Below are 20178 nucleotides of genomic sequence, written 5' to 3' on the forward strand. Positions count from 1 at the left end.
CATTTTGCATTACTTTCTATGGGAAAGCATGCCTTGGTTTTGGAACGCTTTGGTTTTGGAACAGATTTCTGGAATGGATTACGTTTGGGAACCAAGGTACCGCTGTCTTCTTCCATTGTGTTAATCCTGATTGGGGGGGGGGAAATCTGTAAAAATATGAGTCAGGGGGGTGGGAATCTGAAATTATTTCTCCTAGAGTTCTGATTAGTATGATTTGTAAAAAATAATTATGCGAAATGCATGGAGTTCTATCTCCTGTGTGAGCATACAGATGGACGGCTCAGCCCATGTCTGGACCATGTCCAATGCACCTGTATATATTCATAAATCCATTCTGTCCTGTTTTTGTTTTTGTTTTAAAAAAATATTATAACATTTATAAAATATGTAAAATCAATATTTTATCTTAGCTACATGCATTGAAAACACATGGCCTTCCCCCAAATAATTATGGGAAATGAAATTTCCTTCTCACAGAGCTACAATTCCCAGCACCCTTAACAAACTACAGTTCCCAGGATTATTTGGAGGGAAGTTATGCGCTTTAAATGTATGGTGTTTATGCAACCTCTCAATGTATGCTGTTGTAGATAACTGTATCAGAAAATTTAGAGAAGTGCAAAATCTGAAGGGTAATTCTGCGTATTAGTCTGGGAAGTGAAAATTAGGTCAATTCCTTTAGGAATGAAAACGGAATGACATTTCCCTCCATCCCTAATTTGCACACATGCACACGTATTCACACACACACCTAGAACCTAAACATGGATGCAGACTTTCCCCCCTGATTTACTTTAAAAAGGTAAAGGGACCCCTGACCATTAGGTCCAGTCGTGACCGACTGTGGGGTTGCGGTGCTCATCTCGCTTTATTGGCCAAGGGAGCGGGCGTACAGCTTCCGGGTCATGTGGCCAGCATGACGAAGCCGCTTCTGGCGAACCAGAGCAGCACATGGAAGCGCCGTTTACCTTCCCGCCGGAGCAGTACCTACTTATCTACTTGCACTTTGACGTGCTTTTGAACTGCTAGGTTGGCCGGAGCAGGGACCAAGCAACAGGAGCTCACCCCGTCGCGGGGATTCGAACCGCCGACCTTCTGATCAGCAAGTCCGTTTAACCCACAGCGCCTCCTTTGGGGGGACCATTTATTCCAGGAAGCAACCAGATAGTGATGGAAACCCTACATCATGTGATATTTGCATTCAAACCAAGAAAAACATTTCTTGAGCAGACTACTGCTGAACTGTTGCTGGTAAAATGATAGCTATTAATTTCCTCCATGAATCACTGCACCGAGGCCAGTTTTGAAACGAATGCTAAGAAGATGACTTTTTTTTTTACATTAATGCAAATTACCAGTACTAAATGCTTGCTAATAGACGTTAACAGCAAAGGATGTTGTTGTGTATTTATTTATTTTAATGGGGGGGCGGACTGGTTTTGTTTCAAGAAGACTAAAGAGGTTATATGATGGCTTGTTATGAAGAAGCCTGGAAGGTAAATGTGTCAAAAGCACCACATTAAACAAATATCCAAATGACAATAAAGCCTTTAATTTTCCTCGCTACCGTCTCATTTCCCCCATTTTTAATAAAAATATTTTGCCACTCTTTGAGTTAATTATTGGTTTATGGTAAATGTGTTGCTCTCAAAATACAAGCCAGCCATTTAATGCTCTCTTTTTCTTACTGCTATTGTGTTACTATAATACCAGATTATTGTGGCAATATATGTGATAAGTGCGGCCTAATCCACAGGAATGGTCTACCCCATAATAAAGCTGTTAGGCTTTAAGGTACTGCAAGACATGATTCTGAATATAAGGATCAGTTTTCCCATCTCTCTTTTTTTGGTATTAGATTTTGTGATCTTGTCTTGACTGATGAAAGGTAAGGGATATGGGTGCTAAAATTTGAAGGATACTCCATGAGGTTGCCTGGTGTAGTGCAGAACTGAGCTTGCTCTCATTCACAAATTGTTTATATTGACAAATTGTTGATACTGGAGCCATCTTAAGCAGATTTCCATTGGTTATTCATAAAAAACAGCCTGCTGAATCAGCCCAGTGGCCCATCTAGTACAGTACCCTTTTCTCACAATGGCCAACCAGATGCCTGTGGGATTCAGAACATCAGAACCTACAATACTTCTCTCATTCATATATATACATCTAGCCAAGTGTTGTCTTCTTGAGCTGGAAGGTTGCTCTCCAAGGTCCCAGGAAAAGGACCTTCCAGAAATCCTTTGTATTAAAAACAAATAAATACCTGCCATTTGAACTGGTTTCTGATGCAGCCAAACAAAGGAAGTTCTAGTCTCCTTAGGGAGAGGTAGAAAACTTATGTCAAATGTTTTTTAGACTTTTCCAAACTTCTTTTGCCTTTCTTTCCCAGTGCTTCTCAAATATTTCTTATGTTTCTCTAACAAACCTTGAAAATTGCCTTGTATTTTGCTTTAGACGAAAGTTACAACCACCTTTAATCCCAGATTTTATCAACATTGGCCATTATATGATATTATTTCCCAGACTGGACCAGCTAATGCTGGTGAGATTTGTATGACTATACCCTAATGAGCAACTGCATTCATGTTGACAACAGGTCTGTCAGGTGGTCTCTCCTGAGAAATTTGCCTATTCTTTTTGTTTCCCTTGAAATATCTTCATTGTTGCACCTGAGGTAAAAGGTAAAGGGACCCCTGACCATTAGGTCCAGTCATGGCTGACTCAGGCCGCTCATCTCGCTTTATTGGCCAAGGGAGCCGGCGTACAGCTTCCGGGTCATGTGGCCAGCATGACTAAGCCGCTTTCTGTGTCACCTCTAATTCTCCCTGTTCTTCAGCAATGGAAAAAAGTAAGCTGCAGGGGGTTGAGTTTACTACACTCATTAGGAATGGTTCTGAATTATTAGCCATTCCTGAAAAGATTGCCTCACTTCTGTGTGTATCCAGCACTGCTTTGGACTCCTTTGTCTTGATTTTATTATTTTTAATTTTTATTTTGTCCTTGTTTGATCTACTTTTTTGTATTTCATCCATATCTTAGCTTCGCAGAAACTTCCAGTTTCTCTACTTAGTTTTATCTCTCTGTTCATCTTTTCCAAAACTGACCAAGTTCTCGACATACTCTGGCTATGACTCCAGGATGAACCCTTAGTATTCAGTTCTGCCAAAATGGCCCCTATTTTCACTGCCAAGACACTTCTGCAATCATTAGTATCTCTTGCCTTAATTACTGTAATCTTGTACTGTCTGTCCTTCCTACTTTTAAAGGTCGTAAATCTTTCTAAACTAAAGTAACATAGGGGTTGTGAAATTTCTCTCTTAGCGTAGCTGAAAATATCTGCCACTTGATGGACAAGCAAAGTTGCCTCCTAACCCGTTTCCCATTCAGTTCACCCTCAAAGCTTCTTTTTAAAAATCTTATAAAAGTGATAGAATTTTATACTACTGTTTTCTCCAGACTGTCAGGTATTATTTATAAACCTCTTATTAAAGAACCCACAAATTATTCCTCTTCACTGGCTAGGCCAGTCAAAACAGTGTGAAGCAAAAAATGCAGTTTTGAAATGAAAAATAAATGGGTTTTTTTTATAGGAATTGGAGCTCACATAAAACACAGGATGTGTTTTAAAGAAATACCCTCAAGATAGTTCTCTCGGTGCTGCCCCTCTGCCTTGGTCTCTCTGCTTAGGAGGCAAAAAGAGCTTCAGTTACACTCAGAAGTGGGGTTTAAACGATCAAATTTATTGTCAGGTCGCAGGGAGAGGGGCGTGACAAAAACATTCATGGGAATCAATTCAGGAATCAATTCATGTGATCATGAACTGGAAATCAATTGCAATCGAGGTCTAATTAATTTTAAGTCAAATTTCAATCAGGTTGATTAATTGAATGCACCTTAAAAATCACAAATTACCCCAATTGTTCATCCAGTTAATTGTGAACCCTTTCAAGTTTTCATGCAAATGAAATGAACATACACGCCACAGAAAATAGTGAAAGTTAGGAACTAGTAAGGCAGCATGGAACCAGTGGTGAAATTGAATCACGGCTGGAGTTCACTCTGGACTCTGCCTCCACGAAGAAAAGGCAGGTGCTTCACACATTAATAAGTAAAAAGGTAAAGGGACCCCTGACCATTAGGTCCAGTCGTGACCGACTCTGGGGTTGCAGCGCTCATCTCCCTTTATTGGCCGAGGGAGCTGGCGTACAGCTTCCGGGTCACGTGGCCAGCATGACTAAGCCGCTTCTGGCGAACCAGAGCAGCGCACGGAAACACCGTTTACCTTTCCCCCGGAGTGGTACCTATTTATCTTCTTGCACTTTGAGGTGCTTTCGAACTGCTAGGTGGACAGGAGCAGGGACCGAGCAATGGGAGCTCACCCCGTCGCGGGGATTCGAACCGCCGACCTTCTGATCAGCAAGTCCTAGGCTCTGTGGTTTAACCCACAGCGCCACCTGCGTCCCCTTTAATAAGTAGGTGTAGGCAAAAGAAGTGGTTCTGGCCGCCAGATAGAGGGATAAGTAAAGGGCAAGAAGTATTTAAAAAGTGAATAGAAGTCTTGCGACAGACAACGCCAAGAGCATATCCAGTTTCGAGCCAGATGGGAGGAACTTGAAAACCGCTTCTGGGAGCACCAAAATCAAAAGTTTCCAAGAAGCAACAAGTTCCTGCCTCAAGCTGGTTGTCAGTACAAATTCCACCTGGGCCCAGGACGTCAGCAATAGAGATGGGCAAAGCATGAATGAAGTCATGTCTACAGTAAGGGAATTTATGCCTGGTAACTGACCTAACGGTTCAATTGGTGGTGGGGATTTGACCCAGGAAATTGAAAAGGCACATAAAGCAGTAGCTTAAAGCTTTTTAGCCTTATAAACATAAATCTGGTCTGTTGATCAAATGACAGAAATCCACTAATATTTTTCAGTTTTTCTTTTTTTGAGAATGGCCATCCTGTCAAGTTCCCGGGTTCTTTATTTGCATTTAAAGAGATCTGAATAATAGCATAATAATATTTGGTGTGAACTAAACAGGAAATTTAGTTCATGACATGATTTGGAAAGTGGTCCAGTTTGGCTTGGACGGTTTTGCTGGCTGCTCATTTTGCTTTTTGGTCTGAATCAGAATTTCGCCTCAGGAAAAGCAAAGCTCTGTTTCTCCCCATTCACTGTTAGGGGATATAAATAAGTCTACAAATCCATTACCTTTTGACTGAATTGGATGAAATTTGCAGACATTTTAGCCTCTCACCCACTGCCAAAACATTTTGAATTTCAGACAAATAGGTGCAGGGGTTTTTGTGCTGGGCACCTTATAAATATTGCTTTGCTTAATTTTAACAGAACCACTTATAAGCTGCTACATTTCCCCCCAGAATTGGATTGAATTTGACAGTATGCTAGTCCATTCTGAGGGGATAAATACAGTTTCAAAAAGACTGGTGGATGCACAGAATTTCTTGGAAGGACGGCACTGAAGAGTTTAGGAGCGGCTAAAAATGATTCACATATCCCCGCCCTATGCCCTATTTGGTGGGCAATTCATATGAAAATAAGCTGTGCTATAGAAGTGCCCCTGGACAGTGGACAAGTTCCTTCTTCTGCATCCCTCTGAGAAGCACTGTGATCGGAAGTAAGTGCATCCTGCAAAAAATCAAATCAAATCCCTGATTAGAAACTAGAATTGTCATACAGAAAACCACAACCCCTCCTCTCTCCCTTGCTCCTTGCTCCTGTCTTTATATGAAGAGTTTGGGGAAATGTAATGATTTTAGGAGCACTGATGTGGCTCCAAGTCTTGGGTTGAGGACTCCTCAGAGGATACCCACATTGCCTTAGATTAGCCCCCCAGTCACTCTGAATCAGCCTGAACTTGTTCATCATCAAACCTTTATTGGCATCACTTACAAACATTCAGAATGAATAGGCCAGTGCGACCTTGTCGCCATTTCAACAGTACAGTCATTTTCCAAAGGGAAGAAGAGGCAAGCAATCTATTTCATCTCTGTGGGTCTCCAGCAAGGACAGGATCCTGTAGCGCACTTCGGCGACAAAAAATCAAATAGAGGAACTTAGCTACTGTCTTGGTGAGCTGGTCTCTCCCCTGTAATAAGCGTATAACCTCTGTCTCTGGTTTCCATGTTAGAATACATTTTGTTGTTGTTGTTGTGTAGTCATGTCCGACTCTTCATGACCCCATGGACCAGAGCATGCCAGGCACTCCTGTCTTCCACTGCCTCCCGCAGTTTGGTCAAACTCACTGTCCAACCATCTCGTCCTCTGTCGTCCCCTTCTCCTTGTGCCCCCCATCTTTCCCAGCATCAGGGTCTTTTCCAGGGAGTCTTCTCTTCTCATGAGGTGGCCAAAGTACTGGAGCCTTAGCTTCAGGATCTGTCCTTCCAGTGAGCACTCTGGGCTGATTTTCTTAAGAATGGAGAGGTTTGATCTTCTTGCAGTCCATGGGACTCTCAAGAGTCTTCTCCAGCACCATAATTCAAAAGCATCAATTCTTTGGTGATCAGCCTTCTTTATGGAATACATAGATGGTCTAAAAATTGTTGGCGGAGATCATCATACATTTTACATTTAAGGGCCATGTGAGCTAGAGTTTCCACTAAGTGGACGTCACAAGGGCAGATCCTATCTCCTTCTGTCATACCCGCAAACCTACCCCAAAGGATGTTAGAAGGATTAGAATTGAACCTAGCCAGCAAAAAAGCCCTTCTTTCTTGTGGGTTTAATAAAAATTGTAAATAATTAAGGTTAAATTCCTGCACCCAAGAGAGTTGAAAATAAGGAGGGGAACATGTATTTTCCGCAGCTGAGATTAGTTCCTGGCAGTCTATGTCCCACAGCCTAGTTTTTAACATGGCCTTTGCGAATGGGAAAGCCACAGCACCCAGGAGATCCTCTGAAAGCCCGAGTTGCCGTATCTTTGTGCAAAACAGTTGTAGCCCTGGGGAAGGGAAGGAGTCAAACAGAACTTTGCTAAGTAAAGTATCTTTGTCTGCTGAAAAACCAATGTTTAGCCAGCATAAAAGAAAACTCGTACCTGAACTAGTTCAATCTATGCTCACGTGTGTTTCCTCTGTAAATAGCAGCTTTGGAGAAGCCTGGGCAGCCTCACACATTTTCTCACCATGCTGAGGACCCAACAAAAAGCACTCGCCTAAATTTCAGAGGAAGTTTCCATTCACAACAATGGCACATTCCCTTGAAATGCAAACAGCAGCTTCAGAGAAGAGACTTTTGTCAAGACCCTGGCAGGGTTTGTGTGAGAGAGTTAAACTTCCTCACCCACCAAGGTCCTGACGATGTTCAGGCTTCCCTAGCACTATTTACATACCATAAATATGCATGTTAATTGCATTCACACAAATAATGTCTCATTGTTTCAAGATGCTTCATAAAAAACAATTAATTAAAAGTAATACTAGTAGTTTTAGTATTAACCTACTCACCCTTATATGTTGTGTTCCTGTGCCATTGCTGGTTTGCATTTGGATAATATAATCTACTAAGAATCTTAGCCCTAGTACCTTCATTTTTCTTACGTTGCTTACTAGAGTTTGGTGAGGTATAAAATTTGATTAGAGAATTAGCTGCGTAAGCATAAAAGTGTGTTTGCAAATGTTCCCTTTGGCATAATCTTTTGCCCATTTTCACTCAGTGATATATCATTGTGAGTGCAATTATCCATTAGGGATCTTGTGCTTCTGTTTCTGTTTCGTTGCTTTGTTGTCTTGTAGGGTCAATTTGAGCGTTGTGCCTAGGGAGGTGGAATGTTTTTGCTTTTAATTTCATTGAACATTGGGGCTTCCTCAGATGTTACCACTTATTGCAAAGGCATAATGGCTATCACCGAGTGTGCAATGGTACAAGGAAAAATAGCATGCGAGCCAAATGTTCCTAAATATGAGCTGCAGAAAATCTAATGGTTTCTGAAGAAGATTTAACAACCAGAGGCTTGATGGTATTTGTCAATAGCAAGACTCAGTAGTATTTCTGCCTCACACATGAACCTGCTTTGTACATCATGGTAAGCCAAATGGAGGAGGTCCTTCACTAAAAACAGGAGGTCTTGTTTTGCTCCTTCCTGGTCTTTTTAACCACAGGACAAATATTGGCTAGAGATCGTGTTTAGAGATGAAAGACCATTACAGTGGTACCTTGGGTTACAGATGCTTCAGGTTACAGACGCTTCAGGTTACAGGCTCCACTAACCCAGAAATAGTACCTTGGGTTAAGAACTTTGCTTCAGGATGAGAACAGAAATCGCGTGGCGGCAGTGGGAGGCCCCATTAGTTAAAGTGGTACCTCAGGTTAAGAACAGTTTCAGGTTAAGAACATACCTCCAGAACAAATTAAGTTCTTAACCTGAGGTACCACTGTACGGTGATCCCCAGTTTGGATGATACACTAAGCTAACCTTTGGTTTAGCTTCTGTGTCGCCCATTCAAGAAGACTGCCTGTTCCTTGTAATCAGATGAAGAGGCCCTTCCTTGTGTTCCTTCTATGGTGTGAGCATAGCTGGTAGGCAGGGCCTTCTTAGTGGTATCACCAGTATTGTGGAACCGTTTACCCAGTGATGTCGAGATGGTCTCTTCTCTGGCTGCCATCTGTTGACTTGTGAAGACTTTTTCATATTGGCAGGTTTTTCACCTGGGAGGCTAGGGATTTTTACTTGTCCACTTAGTGGATGAAGTTGTCATTTGCTGTGCCTGCCTATTTTATGATTTGCTGTTAATGCTGTTATATTATCATATGGTGAATCTGGGCTCCTCCAGATGACCTGTATATTGATCATTCATCCTGATTTGCTTGCACATAGCTGATGTGGAGGTTAGACAATGTATTGTCTTTATTGAGCATTTATCCTGATTTGTTTGTTCATTCATCCCCCACTTTTCAGCGCATATCCTTGCCACTTTTCTAAGCACAAAAAAATCATTGAGCGGCAGAGTTCTTTAATCCACTTTATTGTGCCAACCTAAATGGAACCGATCTTTCAATCAGAGCTTCCCAAACCATGTGTTGTGACACATTATTGTGTCGGTTGCAGTGTGTAGGTGTGTCGCGCAAACACACCCCATGCTCCTCCCAGGGCTGGAAAGGGGTTAGTTAAACCTCTGATTTACTAGTAAAACTGAATTACTGTGTCGCGAAATGATGCATGTCTAAAAAGTGTGTCACCAACATGAAAAGTTTGGAAAGCTCTTCTTTAAATGCTTTAAGCCACCTTCAGTAGTTTTGCAATAGCATTAATAGGGGGAGTATATCTTAAAATAATATACATTATAATAAAAAAGTAAAATAAATGTTGCAGTTCTGGAGGCATCACTGCTCCTATATTTGTTCCTTTGGCCTCTGGGAATAATAATCTCAAATCATTTTGGTAATCTGAGCTGTATTTCACTGTAAGAATGAGGTCCAAATACTTCTTTCCCTGAAGGTAGGAAGGTTTCCTGGGACCAGAGATGAAGGCATAAGAACTCTAGTTGCTACAGGAAGGTAGCCGATCTGGTCAATGAGGCTAATGCCTCATTATAGACTTTGGGGGGGGGGGTTGCTATATTAATGTCATCCTTCAATGCAAGGGAGTAGCAGAAGTTCACATTTCAAATCCTGCTGATGATCGTGCTGCCGGTCACTGAACTCTATTGGACATATTAGAATATGGGGCTGTTTATCCTCAAGCAAATCATCTCATTTAGTGTCAGGCTGCAACCCTTTATGAAACAGTTTTCTCTATCTTTAGCAAAGTTCAATGAAACTAATTATTTATACAGTGTAAATAAAAAAAGATATTGTCCAGCTGGGCAATGTGCTTTTACTGCTTATCTGTCAAGACCAGCAGCCCTGGCAAGTAAAAGGCTGAAATGTTTCATTTGAGCAGTGCCTCTTTCTCAGTTGCAAAACCAGAGTAGTTCTTATCAATTCATTTGTCAATTGGTGAATTTCCGTGATTCTGCTATGAATTACATTTACCTAGATCTTACATATCCTTCCTGCTAGTGGCAACTCTCTCTGAAAGATAGCTATGGAAACCAAACAGTTGGCCTTTGGCATGCACCGGATTGCATGAAAAGCACATACTTTCAGATAGAATTTTCCTAGGGGAAAATAACACTTTACAGGGGGGGAAATGAGTGGCTTTTTTCTTTCTTCTATTCTCATCTCAAATGGTTGCTTTATAACAATATCTGGATGGAGCAAGATGTTTCTAAATGCTGAACACTAGTCAACATTGTGTTCCTGTAAACTGCTAAGAGGAAGGTCAACTTGGTTAAAGAGGAGTTACGAACCCTACTCACAGTCCGTACCAGAATATAATCCCTTTCTATCCACTATAAAGACAATACTTCTGTTTTTGAATGCCCAGCAGGGCAACTCTGGGAGAGCTAAATGATCCCACTAAATGCATTTATAAGGATGTTCTTCACAGAGTGATCTTCACAGATTCCTTCATACAATAAATACAGATGTGGTTATGCAAGCAATGGATGGTGCATATTGGACTGAACATTGTTTATTCTTACATTGTACAATGTGTTTTTTTAGTTTATTGTGATACGAATCAACATTCACTTCAAAGATATTGTGTGCAGGGCTATCTCACAGATAGACAAAGGTTAATACGTGCAAATGGCCAGTTGACCAAGATTAGTTGTGGAGGCACTTGGAATATGCAGAGCCTCTCCAAAGCTGCTAAACTGATATCTGTCAAGGAAACAGAAGGTCAGGATGAGAAAGCAAAAATCTTAAATGAGGACTGAGATTTTCATCTAGAGGTAACAGGTGGGGGGAAAGAGAGCTGTCATCTGTATTTAAGTTATATTTAAGTTATTTAAGTTATAAATCAGTAGAAGGGGAAAATGTTTGCGATCAAAGGTTTCTTACATAAAATGTGGACCGATATAACAGCGGTAAAACACTGCAGCTTTAGCCTCCTATTAGATGAAATGTTTTGCTTTATTTCCCCCCAACAAAACTGGCTCTCTTTCAGCATTGACGGATCATTAGCTATTGGATAAGGAAGCTGAAGCATTTCATTACTTCTGCTCATTGGCCAGTTTATTTACTGCAGAGTGCTCAAATGGAATGACTTGCTCTGTCTGCAGCCAGGTGAAATGAATCTAACAGTATGCTTCCCTCATCTTTAAATAACGGGGAAGAGGGGGCACACATTTCAATCCCCTGCCCCAAACCTGGGTGGACTGAAATAATGAGTCACTCAGAACACTTCATTTTTAGTTAACATTTGGAATGGTGAAGCCCAACAATTCTATAATTAGTCAGTCAGTCTCTCTCTCTCTCTCTCTCTCTCTCTCTCTCTCTCTCTCTCTCTCTCTCTTAACCCAATGATTTTTCAATTCTTTTAGAATAGGTATGCTGGACTATAGTTCTCATGTGTACAGTATTCCCACTTACCCCCCCGTGAATGATTCAGCGTTTATAATGATACAGAGAACCCCCGTGGTTTGTGGAAACACTGGATTAGCCTGTGTTGCATGTGTCCCTCTTGAATCTCTTGAAAAGTTCTAGTTCTGTGATCACTGCACCTCCTAGAGAGATTATCAGGGTGCCATGCACCGTCCCATGTGCTTGCCATGCCACAGCCACTTATGGAAGGGTAATCAGAAGAGTATTCAGGAAGCACTGGCAGCATAGCAGTGCATGTTTATGGTACCATGATGAACATGGCAAGTATCATAAGCTGCACCACTGGAGAATTGGGCAAAGCTATTTTATGAGATAGAGAGATGTGCATTTTAATTATTTATCCTCTCTCTCTGTATATATACATATGCATATGCATACTACTTGTGTTTTTAAAAAAGTGGTTTATATTCTAGGGATGAGACTCAGAGCATCTGTCCTTTGCGCAGACCTAAAGGCATAAATCTATGTTCTTATCATTTGTTTAGAAAGTACTAAGGTGGGATTTTAGGGACTAAGGTGGGATTTTAGGATTTTAGGGGTGGCGCTGTGGGTTAAACCACAGAGCCTAGGGCTTGACGATCAGAAGGTCGGCAGTTCGAATCCCCATGACGGGGTGAGCTCCCGTTGTTCAGTCCCTGCTCCTGCCAACCTAGCAGTTTGAAAGCACGAAGTGCAAGTAGATAATAGGTACTGCTCTGGTGGGAAGGTAAACGGCGTTTCCGTGCGCTGCTCTGGTTTGCCAGAAGCAGCTTAGTCATGCTGGCCACATGGCCCGGAAGCTGTACACCGGCTCCCTCGGCCAATAAAGTGAGATGAGCGCCGCAACCTCAGAGTCGTCCACGACTGGACCTAATGATCAGGGGTCCCTTTACCTTTACCTTTAAGGTGGGAGTTTAGTAGCTGTGCTGATGCACATTTTCAGCCAGGAATGGGGTGCCACTATGGTCACAGGAATTGCTTCTGACTGTCTGTGATTAATTACCCAGTTCTTACATTATAATTACTCTCGTAAGCATGTGTTCATGGATCTAGGGAATGCTCAGAGGGATAAAAGGAGTATTGTGTGAATTAGCCATTAGATGGAAATTGGCCAATTTTATTTCCTCTTTTGCAAGACACTGATATTTTGATAAGCCCCCTTGTTTCCCCAGTGAAAAACTAACTGAATAGACTTAGTTTTGATAGATAATATTTTCTCTATGAAAGGCATGGAATAATTCCAACTGTGTTCAAAAACAACTAAACCATTTTCTTGTTTTGGATTCTTAGAGAGAATTGGTATTTAAAAAAAATAAAATGATACATTTTTGGAGATAATTACTTTGTGAGCACTTATTTGCAAAGTACAATGCTGAGTTGACAATTTCAGATAAATTTTAAAAAAAACAAAACCTTCCTTATTTGATGTTTCTTTGAAATATCTAAATATGACCTTAAGGTACTGTTAATTAATTTGCAATTATTATCGGGCTCATCCTTGGAAGAGACCAGTCATTCCATGGTTAATTTTTCATAATTATTGCCATAGTTTTGCTAGGCACAACAGAGTGAAGAGGACTATCATGCCATGGCAATTATATTTAAGGTAACACATGCAGTGCTGTATAAATGATGTGGGATAATAGTCCTACTGCTAAAAAGATAAATAATCATAATACAATACAATGATTAAGGCAGTGATTCTCAAAGTTTTTCTCTCTGGGCCACACTTTCAGAATAAAATTTGCTTGCACCACACCATTTAATTTATTTTTTTGGTAAGAAATTGGAAAGCACAACTAGGATTATCCTCAATATCACTTGATGTTCTTGCTCTCATTTTGAAAAGATCAATCCGTATTCTGCAAATAGAAAAAAAAATACTTTGATATAATACTGTACTATACTACACTGAAATGTTTCTTTGATTGTCCTTGAATCTTCCTGCCACAGTTGCCATCCTCTCCTGCCACAACACCACCCTTTGAGAACCACTGGCACAAGGTGTTTTCAAACAGTACCTATAGTGTGCTGAATCACAGCATTTGTCAGAACCTTCTCAATGGCCATCTCTTATCTCAGCCGTGTTTCATTTGTCTGAAGTGATAAGAGGCACTGCTGCTGTTCCTTGGCATCTTCCTCTATCTCCTCCAGTTCGAAATACTTCCATTCTCAACATACAAATTCTGAAGAACACCACCACCTGTGATTCATTTATGACTTTTTAATGACATCCAAAGCAGAGCTAGTCAATGTGGTCAGGTTGTTCCAGACCACTAGCTGTGCTGTCTGGCGCCGATCGTAATTGAAGCCCACCAGCATCTGAAGGGGACCGCATTCACTCCCCCCATGTTGGACCATGTTTCCCTGACAATTGGTTTTGCTGACTGAGGCTGATGGGAATTGTATTTGCCGGGATGCAGAAGGCTGTTCTTAATTTCCAGAACCTCGCATCCTTGAGATTATTTCCTATTAACATATCTAATTGTTGCCATGACAGTGATATGGGTTTTAATGATGATATTACTTGATTGAACTTTTGGCAGTAACTTCATTCTTTCTGACAGCTATTCTAGGCAATGAACTTTGATCATTTTCACTTACTATCCTCCATAGTGAGCTCATATAATGTGTTTTTGTTTTTAATTCTCTTTTCCTTGTATATCACAACCTGGACAACAGGTTGAAAGTCAGCACATGCTCAGTATCGGAGGTAGAGGGACAGATTTAGTTTGCCAGTCACAGGAATATAGGAAACTGCCTCATAGACTATATGTTCACCTAGCCCTAGATTGTCTCCTTTGAGTTTGAGAATGGTTCTCCCGGTTCTCAAGCCACTAGGGATTCTTCCCATCCCATTACCTGCTTACCTAATTCTCTTTGAGATGCTAGGGATTGAACCTGGGACTTTCTACAAGCAAAGCATGTGTTCTACCACTGAGATTGCTTCCTCATTTTACAGGTCTTTGTTTGACACACCTCTGACACCCGACTTCTTCTCTTAAAAGATATATTGTATTACATGTTCTGACTTAAGGCATATCTTGAGTGGCTTGTGTGAAAATACTTATATCCTGCTTTTCTGTTGTATGTAGTAGATATGAGCATCCAAGGCGGCTTACAATCAGTAGGAAGTTATATCTATATCTATCTATCTATATGCTTTGTCACTATATGTTCAGTGCAGTGGAGTGGCCTAAATCTAACCTTGAGACAATGGCATGGTGCTTCCATAAATGCAGTAGAGGGTAGTCCATCAGCGAGATGCACTTAGCTAGCTCTCCATTGCCTGCCCCTTTACAACCAACCAACCCTTGGGCTTGTTACGAAAAAGGAGCAATGCAGAAGCGAGCTCCAGATGGCTGGAATGGTAAACAGGAAGCTGATGTTATTGGATTGTACCGTGGGAACCAGGGACAGTCTATTCAGTGCACTGAGAGCCGGATGTTAGCTCAGAGTGTCACATGACCCTGTACTGGAAGTACATGGGTGGAGTTATTCTCTCTCTGCCGTTGTGAATCAGAGGGTACAGACGTGTTTCCTCTGTACTGCTGGAAAGACAGGAATAAAGCATGTAGATATATTTCTGTCTGTCTCATTCCCCCCCCTGGTTATGGGAGGGGGAGGAGTGGTGTGTTCTTTTCACGTTTGAAAAGGATCGCCGAAGAGACCTCCCTTGATCTTGCCGGGAGTCGCAGACAGGAGGTCAACAAGGATTCAAGCCGGGCACCTGGAGGGTGGCCAAATTCCTCAGAGCTACGCTGGCTCTGCTGGCTTGAAAATCCGACAGGGCTTGCCATGGCTGTCAACTTCTTCCTCCTTAGTTTTGCCCTTGCAGAACTCAGCAGAGAGGAGGATAGTGACATCACTATAATTAGTTGACCACTTGTCATTGGCTTCGGTTCTCCTTACCATTGCCTTCCCCACCCCAGCCTTTTACCATTCCAGTCCCCAAGGGCACTAGCTACCACTGCTTTGATGTCTTACTGAAATCATTTCAGCTTCAAGGGGGTGGTTTCATGGACAGGCTGGCTGCAGAGGAATGGTGGGAGGCATCAGCTGTGGAACCCCCAGGGAAGAAGAAGGCTCAGAGCCCAAGGAGTGGTGGCGGGACAGTGATGAGTGGTCAGAGGGAGAAACCTGGGAGGAGGAGGTGTCAGAAGCTGAAGAGGTAACAGGGTTTAGTGAGCAGGGAGAGTCTGTGACGGAGAGAAGTCCAGAAGCAGAAGGGGTAGCAGGCGAGGAGAGAGGCCAAGAGGCAGAGATGAGTCAGGCTGGTGAAGAAGTCAGGGTATCTTCCCCGCTTGCTGCTACAAGCTCCCCCCCCCCCCCCCCGCATTTCCCAGGACCAGGAGAGGTATGAAGAGGACAGAACACCGGCGTAGTCTCAGATTGCTTGGGAAGGACCTGAGAGAGAGGGAGACTTAGTTGTGTGAAGGCAGGGATCTTCAGTCCCCGCAACTGCCTCAAGACCTACTGAGAAGAGTTGCTATGCTCATTACGCCTGGCACTCCTGAACAGATCTTGGTTCTTCTAATAAATTATTCCATGTCATTTATTGCTGACCCATTCCTGACAGGTGGAAACTAGTTCATACCATGTTGGCCTGCAATAAAAGCTTGGGTTGAGGAAGTTGCTTCACAGCTGCCATTAAATACACATGATCGCTTAGGGGGACACTGTTGTCTCCTGTAATGCCACTGATCCACTGATGGCTTTTATTTCTTTCTTCTTTTTTTGCCAATAATGATCTTTCTTGTTTTCAGCATTCCTATGCACCAGCTCCCCACCCCATGGCTCCTCCCAGCCCCAGTACTAATAGTAGCAACAACAACAGCAGCAACAGCAGCGGCGGCGGCGGCGAGCAGTTGAGTAAAACCAACCTGTACATCCGAGGCCTTCCACCCGGCACCACCGACCAGGACCTTATCAAGCTGTGCCAGCCGTAAGTATAGTGATTTGTTACCCTTCCGGCGGCTAAGGCATGTGCCTGAGTGTCACGTCTACAAGGACAAATTGTCCCAAGCAGCTTCTAACCTCGCAGAGGCAGGTTTATTTATGTGCAAATGAAGTAGTTAGGTGCAAGGTATAGCTGACAGTGGCATCACCCGATAAAGGATAACTTGCATCTTTTTAGCTCAAGTGTGATAAAAATCTTCCTGACAACCTGAGCTGGGAAGAAGCATAATTTGACCTGCAGAGTCTTTGGAGAGTGTGAAGGAGAGGCAGCTGCTTGATCCCAGGTGGGGGGGATGCATTAGTGGTTGCTAGGGAAACTTGCTGGGGTTGAAAAAGAGAGGGTATGGTAGGCAGGCAACAGATAGAAGTCCCCGCTCTGCTATTGCAGCAGCAACTTTTTAGGATATGTGGAATGTCCTCTTGAAAATCTTAGCGCTGCCAGATTAGTGCATTGGATCAAAATTAAGTTCTTTTGAACAAGAGCTACCATAAATCTTCTTAATTGGAATGAAACGGAGGGACTGAAATATATCGGTGTCTTATTTCTGCATACCTCTCTGTAACTGAACGTTATAGCAGAGAACATTGAATGACAGTATTCATGCAACCAAACAAAGGGGAATTTTTTAAAGAGAAATTATGGGGGAACCCGTGGCAGCTCACAGAGATTTGTGCTTGCTGCTCCCTGCTGCAAACCTCCTCCCCCGCTACCCGCTTTTCCAGAAGAAAGCAAGTCTTAAATCTGCTTCACATGGCACTGCGACATCAGCGTTTGCATGGTGTGTGTTGTGGAGAAGCTTGTGAAGTGTGAAGGGGAGATGCCTGTCTCTGAACACATAGCGAGCATATTCCTGCCAGCCAATACTTTCCTAAGCACATATATCTCCACCCCAGCATGATCTCCCCTTCAAATGAATAATTGAAAAAAATGGCTGCATTCATACTGCCAAACATCTCCTATTCCTTCTGAAATGGGGAGTAAAGGTAAAAAAGGTAAGGTAAAGGACCCCCGGACGGTTAAGTCTAGTCGAACACGACTATGGGGTTGCAGTGCTCATCTCACTTTCAGGTCGAGAAGGCGGGCGTTTGTCCCCAGACAGCTTTCCGGGTCATGTGGCCGTTCTGGCGCAACGGGACACCGTGACGGCAACCAGAGCGCACAGAAATGCCATTTACCTTCCCACTACAGTGGTACCTATTTATCTGCTTGCACTGGCATGCTTTCGAACTGCTAGGTTGGCAAGAGCTGGGACAGAGCAATTGGAGCTCACTCCATCGTGGGGATTTGAACCGCCAACCTTCTGATTGGCAAGCCCAAGAGGCTCAGTGTTTCAGACCACAGCACCACCCACATCCTCCAAATGGGGAGTAGGGCTTGCCAATCAGAAGGTCAGTGCAGTATACCGCTCCGGCAGGAAGGTAAGCAGCGTTTCCATGTGATGCTCTGGTTCGCCAGAAGCAGCTTAGTCATGCTGGCCAAATGACCCAGAAGATGTCTGTGGACAAACACCAGCTCCCTCAGCCTATAGAGCGAGATGAGCGCCGCAACCCCAGAGTCGTCCGCAACTGGACCTAATGGTCAGGGGCCCCTTTACCTTTAAGCATTGAAGTCTTGTGATGGACTAATGTATGTGCCTGACTTCTGGATATACCGTAATTGCACTGGGTGGTGCGCAACTGCATTTTACTCAAGAGTAGACCTGTTGAAGTTAATGGACCTAACTTAGTCATGCTCATTAATCTCAGTAGGTCTGCTTCAGTTCCCTAGCCCATGTCAACTTCCATATTTTAAACAGAAGACCATAATCACTCAATTATAGCTCTCGAGCGGCCCCTCTTTCTGTCAACAGCGCGCAATTCTGCCTTGGCTCTGTAGCATTTCCTCAAAGTTCACATTTGTGTCAGCCCCTCCTTTACATTGATCTTCTGTTGTTTGGATTTCTGCCTCATTTCGGGCCTGACAGCCATTTCGGTGGTGGGAGAGAGATGCTGGAGGCAGCAGTGGGAGCTTGCTGGTAGTGAACATTTTGATTGGCTAAGCAGAGGAAATGGGCAGAAGCCTCTCTGTCGGTGGAAATGCCTTAATAATGACTGTGGGGAAAGACACTGATTCCAGCAGTGACTTAGCAAGTGAAGTGACACTGGGAAAGCAACATGGAAGGGATGCAGTAGCCGTTCTTCTCTGTTGTATTTCCGCTATTCAGAGGTGTCCTGGTATCTAGAGCCATAGGAGGAGCTTCCATAGCTGGAGCAAAGGGTGTGTGATGTATGGAACCATTCAGTAAGGAAGCATTGCTGAATTTTTCAAAGATCACTTCCTGATTGTTGGGTCTAAAGCTGTGAGTCTGCAGCTAGCAGGGATCTATAGACATGCTTTGTTGTCTGTGCTTGTTGTTTTGTTCCTATTCATGGTGCATCCTTTTGAGCTTCAAATAAAGTTATTTGAGTTTGTATGCTGCTTTTGGCTTGAAGCCGGCACTGAACAGTGTCACAAGAACCTTTAGCAAGAACTTTGAGCAGATGGTTGGGTTGGAGCAGCTTGGCAGGGGAAATGAAACTTACTTATTTTCATTTTCACTTTATTTATTAATTTTGCATCCTGCCCTTCCTCACAAAGGAGCCCAGGACACCATATATAACAAAATGACAAAACAGTGCAATTTAACATAGAATAAAGACATATTTAAAGCATTGTACTATGTCCAGTTCTGGGCACCACAATTTAAGAACGATGTTGACAAGCTGGGATGTTTGGAGAGGAGGACAACCAAATGATAAAGAATAAGGAAATCAAGCCTTGGGAAGAATGGTTGAAGGAATTGGGTTTGTTTAGCTTGGCTAAACAAAGTTTGGAGATATGATAGCAGTCTTCAGATATCTAAAGGGCTGTCACATGGGAAATGGAGCAAGCTTGTTTTCTTCTGCTCCAGAGGCCAATGGATTCGAGTTACATGAAAGGAAATCTTGACTTAACACCAGGAAGAATTTTCTGACAGTAAGAGCTGTTTGACAATGGACGGACTCCCTTTGGAGGTAGTGGCCTCTCTTGCTTGGAGACTTTTAAGCAGAGATTGGATGTAGGGTTGCCATATGTTCTCTTTTTCCAGGACACGTCCTCTTTTTCATGGATAGTCCATAGTTAAAAGAAGAAGTCGGGAAAAGTTTCTTCTTTCTTTGCTTTTCAAAATATGGCAACCCTATGTGGCCAACTGTCTTGGATGCTTTAGTTGAGATTCCTGCGTTGTAGCGGGTTGGACTTAGATGACCCTCAGAGTCCCTTCCAACTGTGCAATTCTATTCTAGCAAACTGGCTACACTCCCTTAAATCTGCCTCTGGAAGGAGTATATGCACCCATGGCCTTTGAATAAGGAAGCTTGAAGGGTTTGGCTTTCTCTGCAACAAAGCCCTGCCACGTCGTTCACCTTGCAGTGTACTCTCACTTAAATGCCCCACATTTCCTAAATGCTAACCAAACTTTTCTGCAAATCCAGCCACCTAATCTCCACCACAGGGGCCTTGCTTCATTCTGAATGGAGACGTCAGCTTGCATGTTTTCTTCATATTTATAAATTTGATAGGCAGGTTGCCATCTCGTTAAGAGCAGAAGAATAAGTAGAGCCTGGCCAATAAAACTTGATGGTTTTATTTCTTACCTGAATACAAAATAGGTTGCTGCTTGAAACCTGATCGAATGTATAGCACAGAATGGCCATAAGATCCCAGTTAGCCATTAAAATGTCTAATCTGCTTACATATTTGCTTTATTTTACTGTCACTGTTTACATGCCACCCAGTAAG

The 20178-nt window shown here is 42.7% G+C and overlaps 1 protein-coding gene across 8 annotated transcripts in view; it reads left to right on the forward strand.

Annotated features, from left to right (window-relative positions):
• The window catches only part of RBMS3 (RNA binding motif single stranded interacting protein 3), a 752431-nt gene that overhangs the window by 374847 nt on the left and 357406 nt on the right, over window positions 1–20178 (forward strand). For all 8 annotated transcript variants that reach the window (XM_053409861.1, XM_053409864.1, XM_053409862.1 and 5 more), the window contains one exon: window positions 16187–16365. In XM_053409861.1, coding sequence (XP_053265836.1) covers window positions 16187–16365 — 179 coding nt within the window. The remainder of the gene's footprint in view (window positions 1–16186; window positions 16366–20178) is intronic.

This window comes from Podarcis raffonei, chromosome 12, assembly GCF_027172205.1.
Source record: "Podarcis raffonei isolate rPodRaf1 chromosome 12, rPodRaf1.pri, whole genome shotgun sequence".
NCBI classification, from domain to species: domain Eukaryota; kingdom Metazoa; phylum Chordata; class Lepidosauria; order Squamata; family Lacertidae; genus Podarcis; species Podarcis raffonei.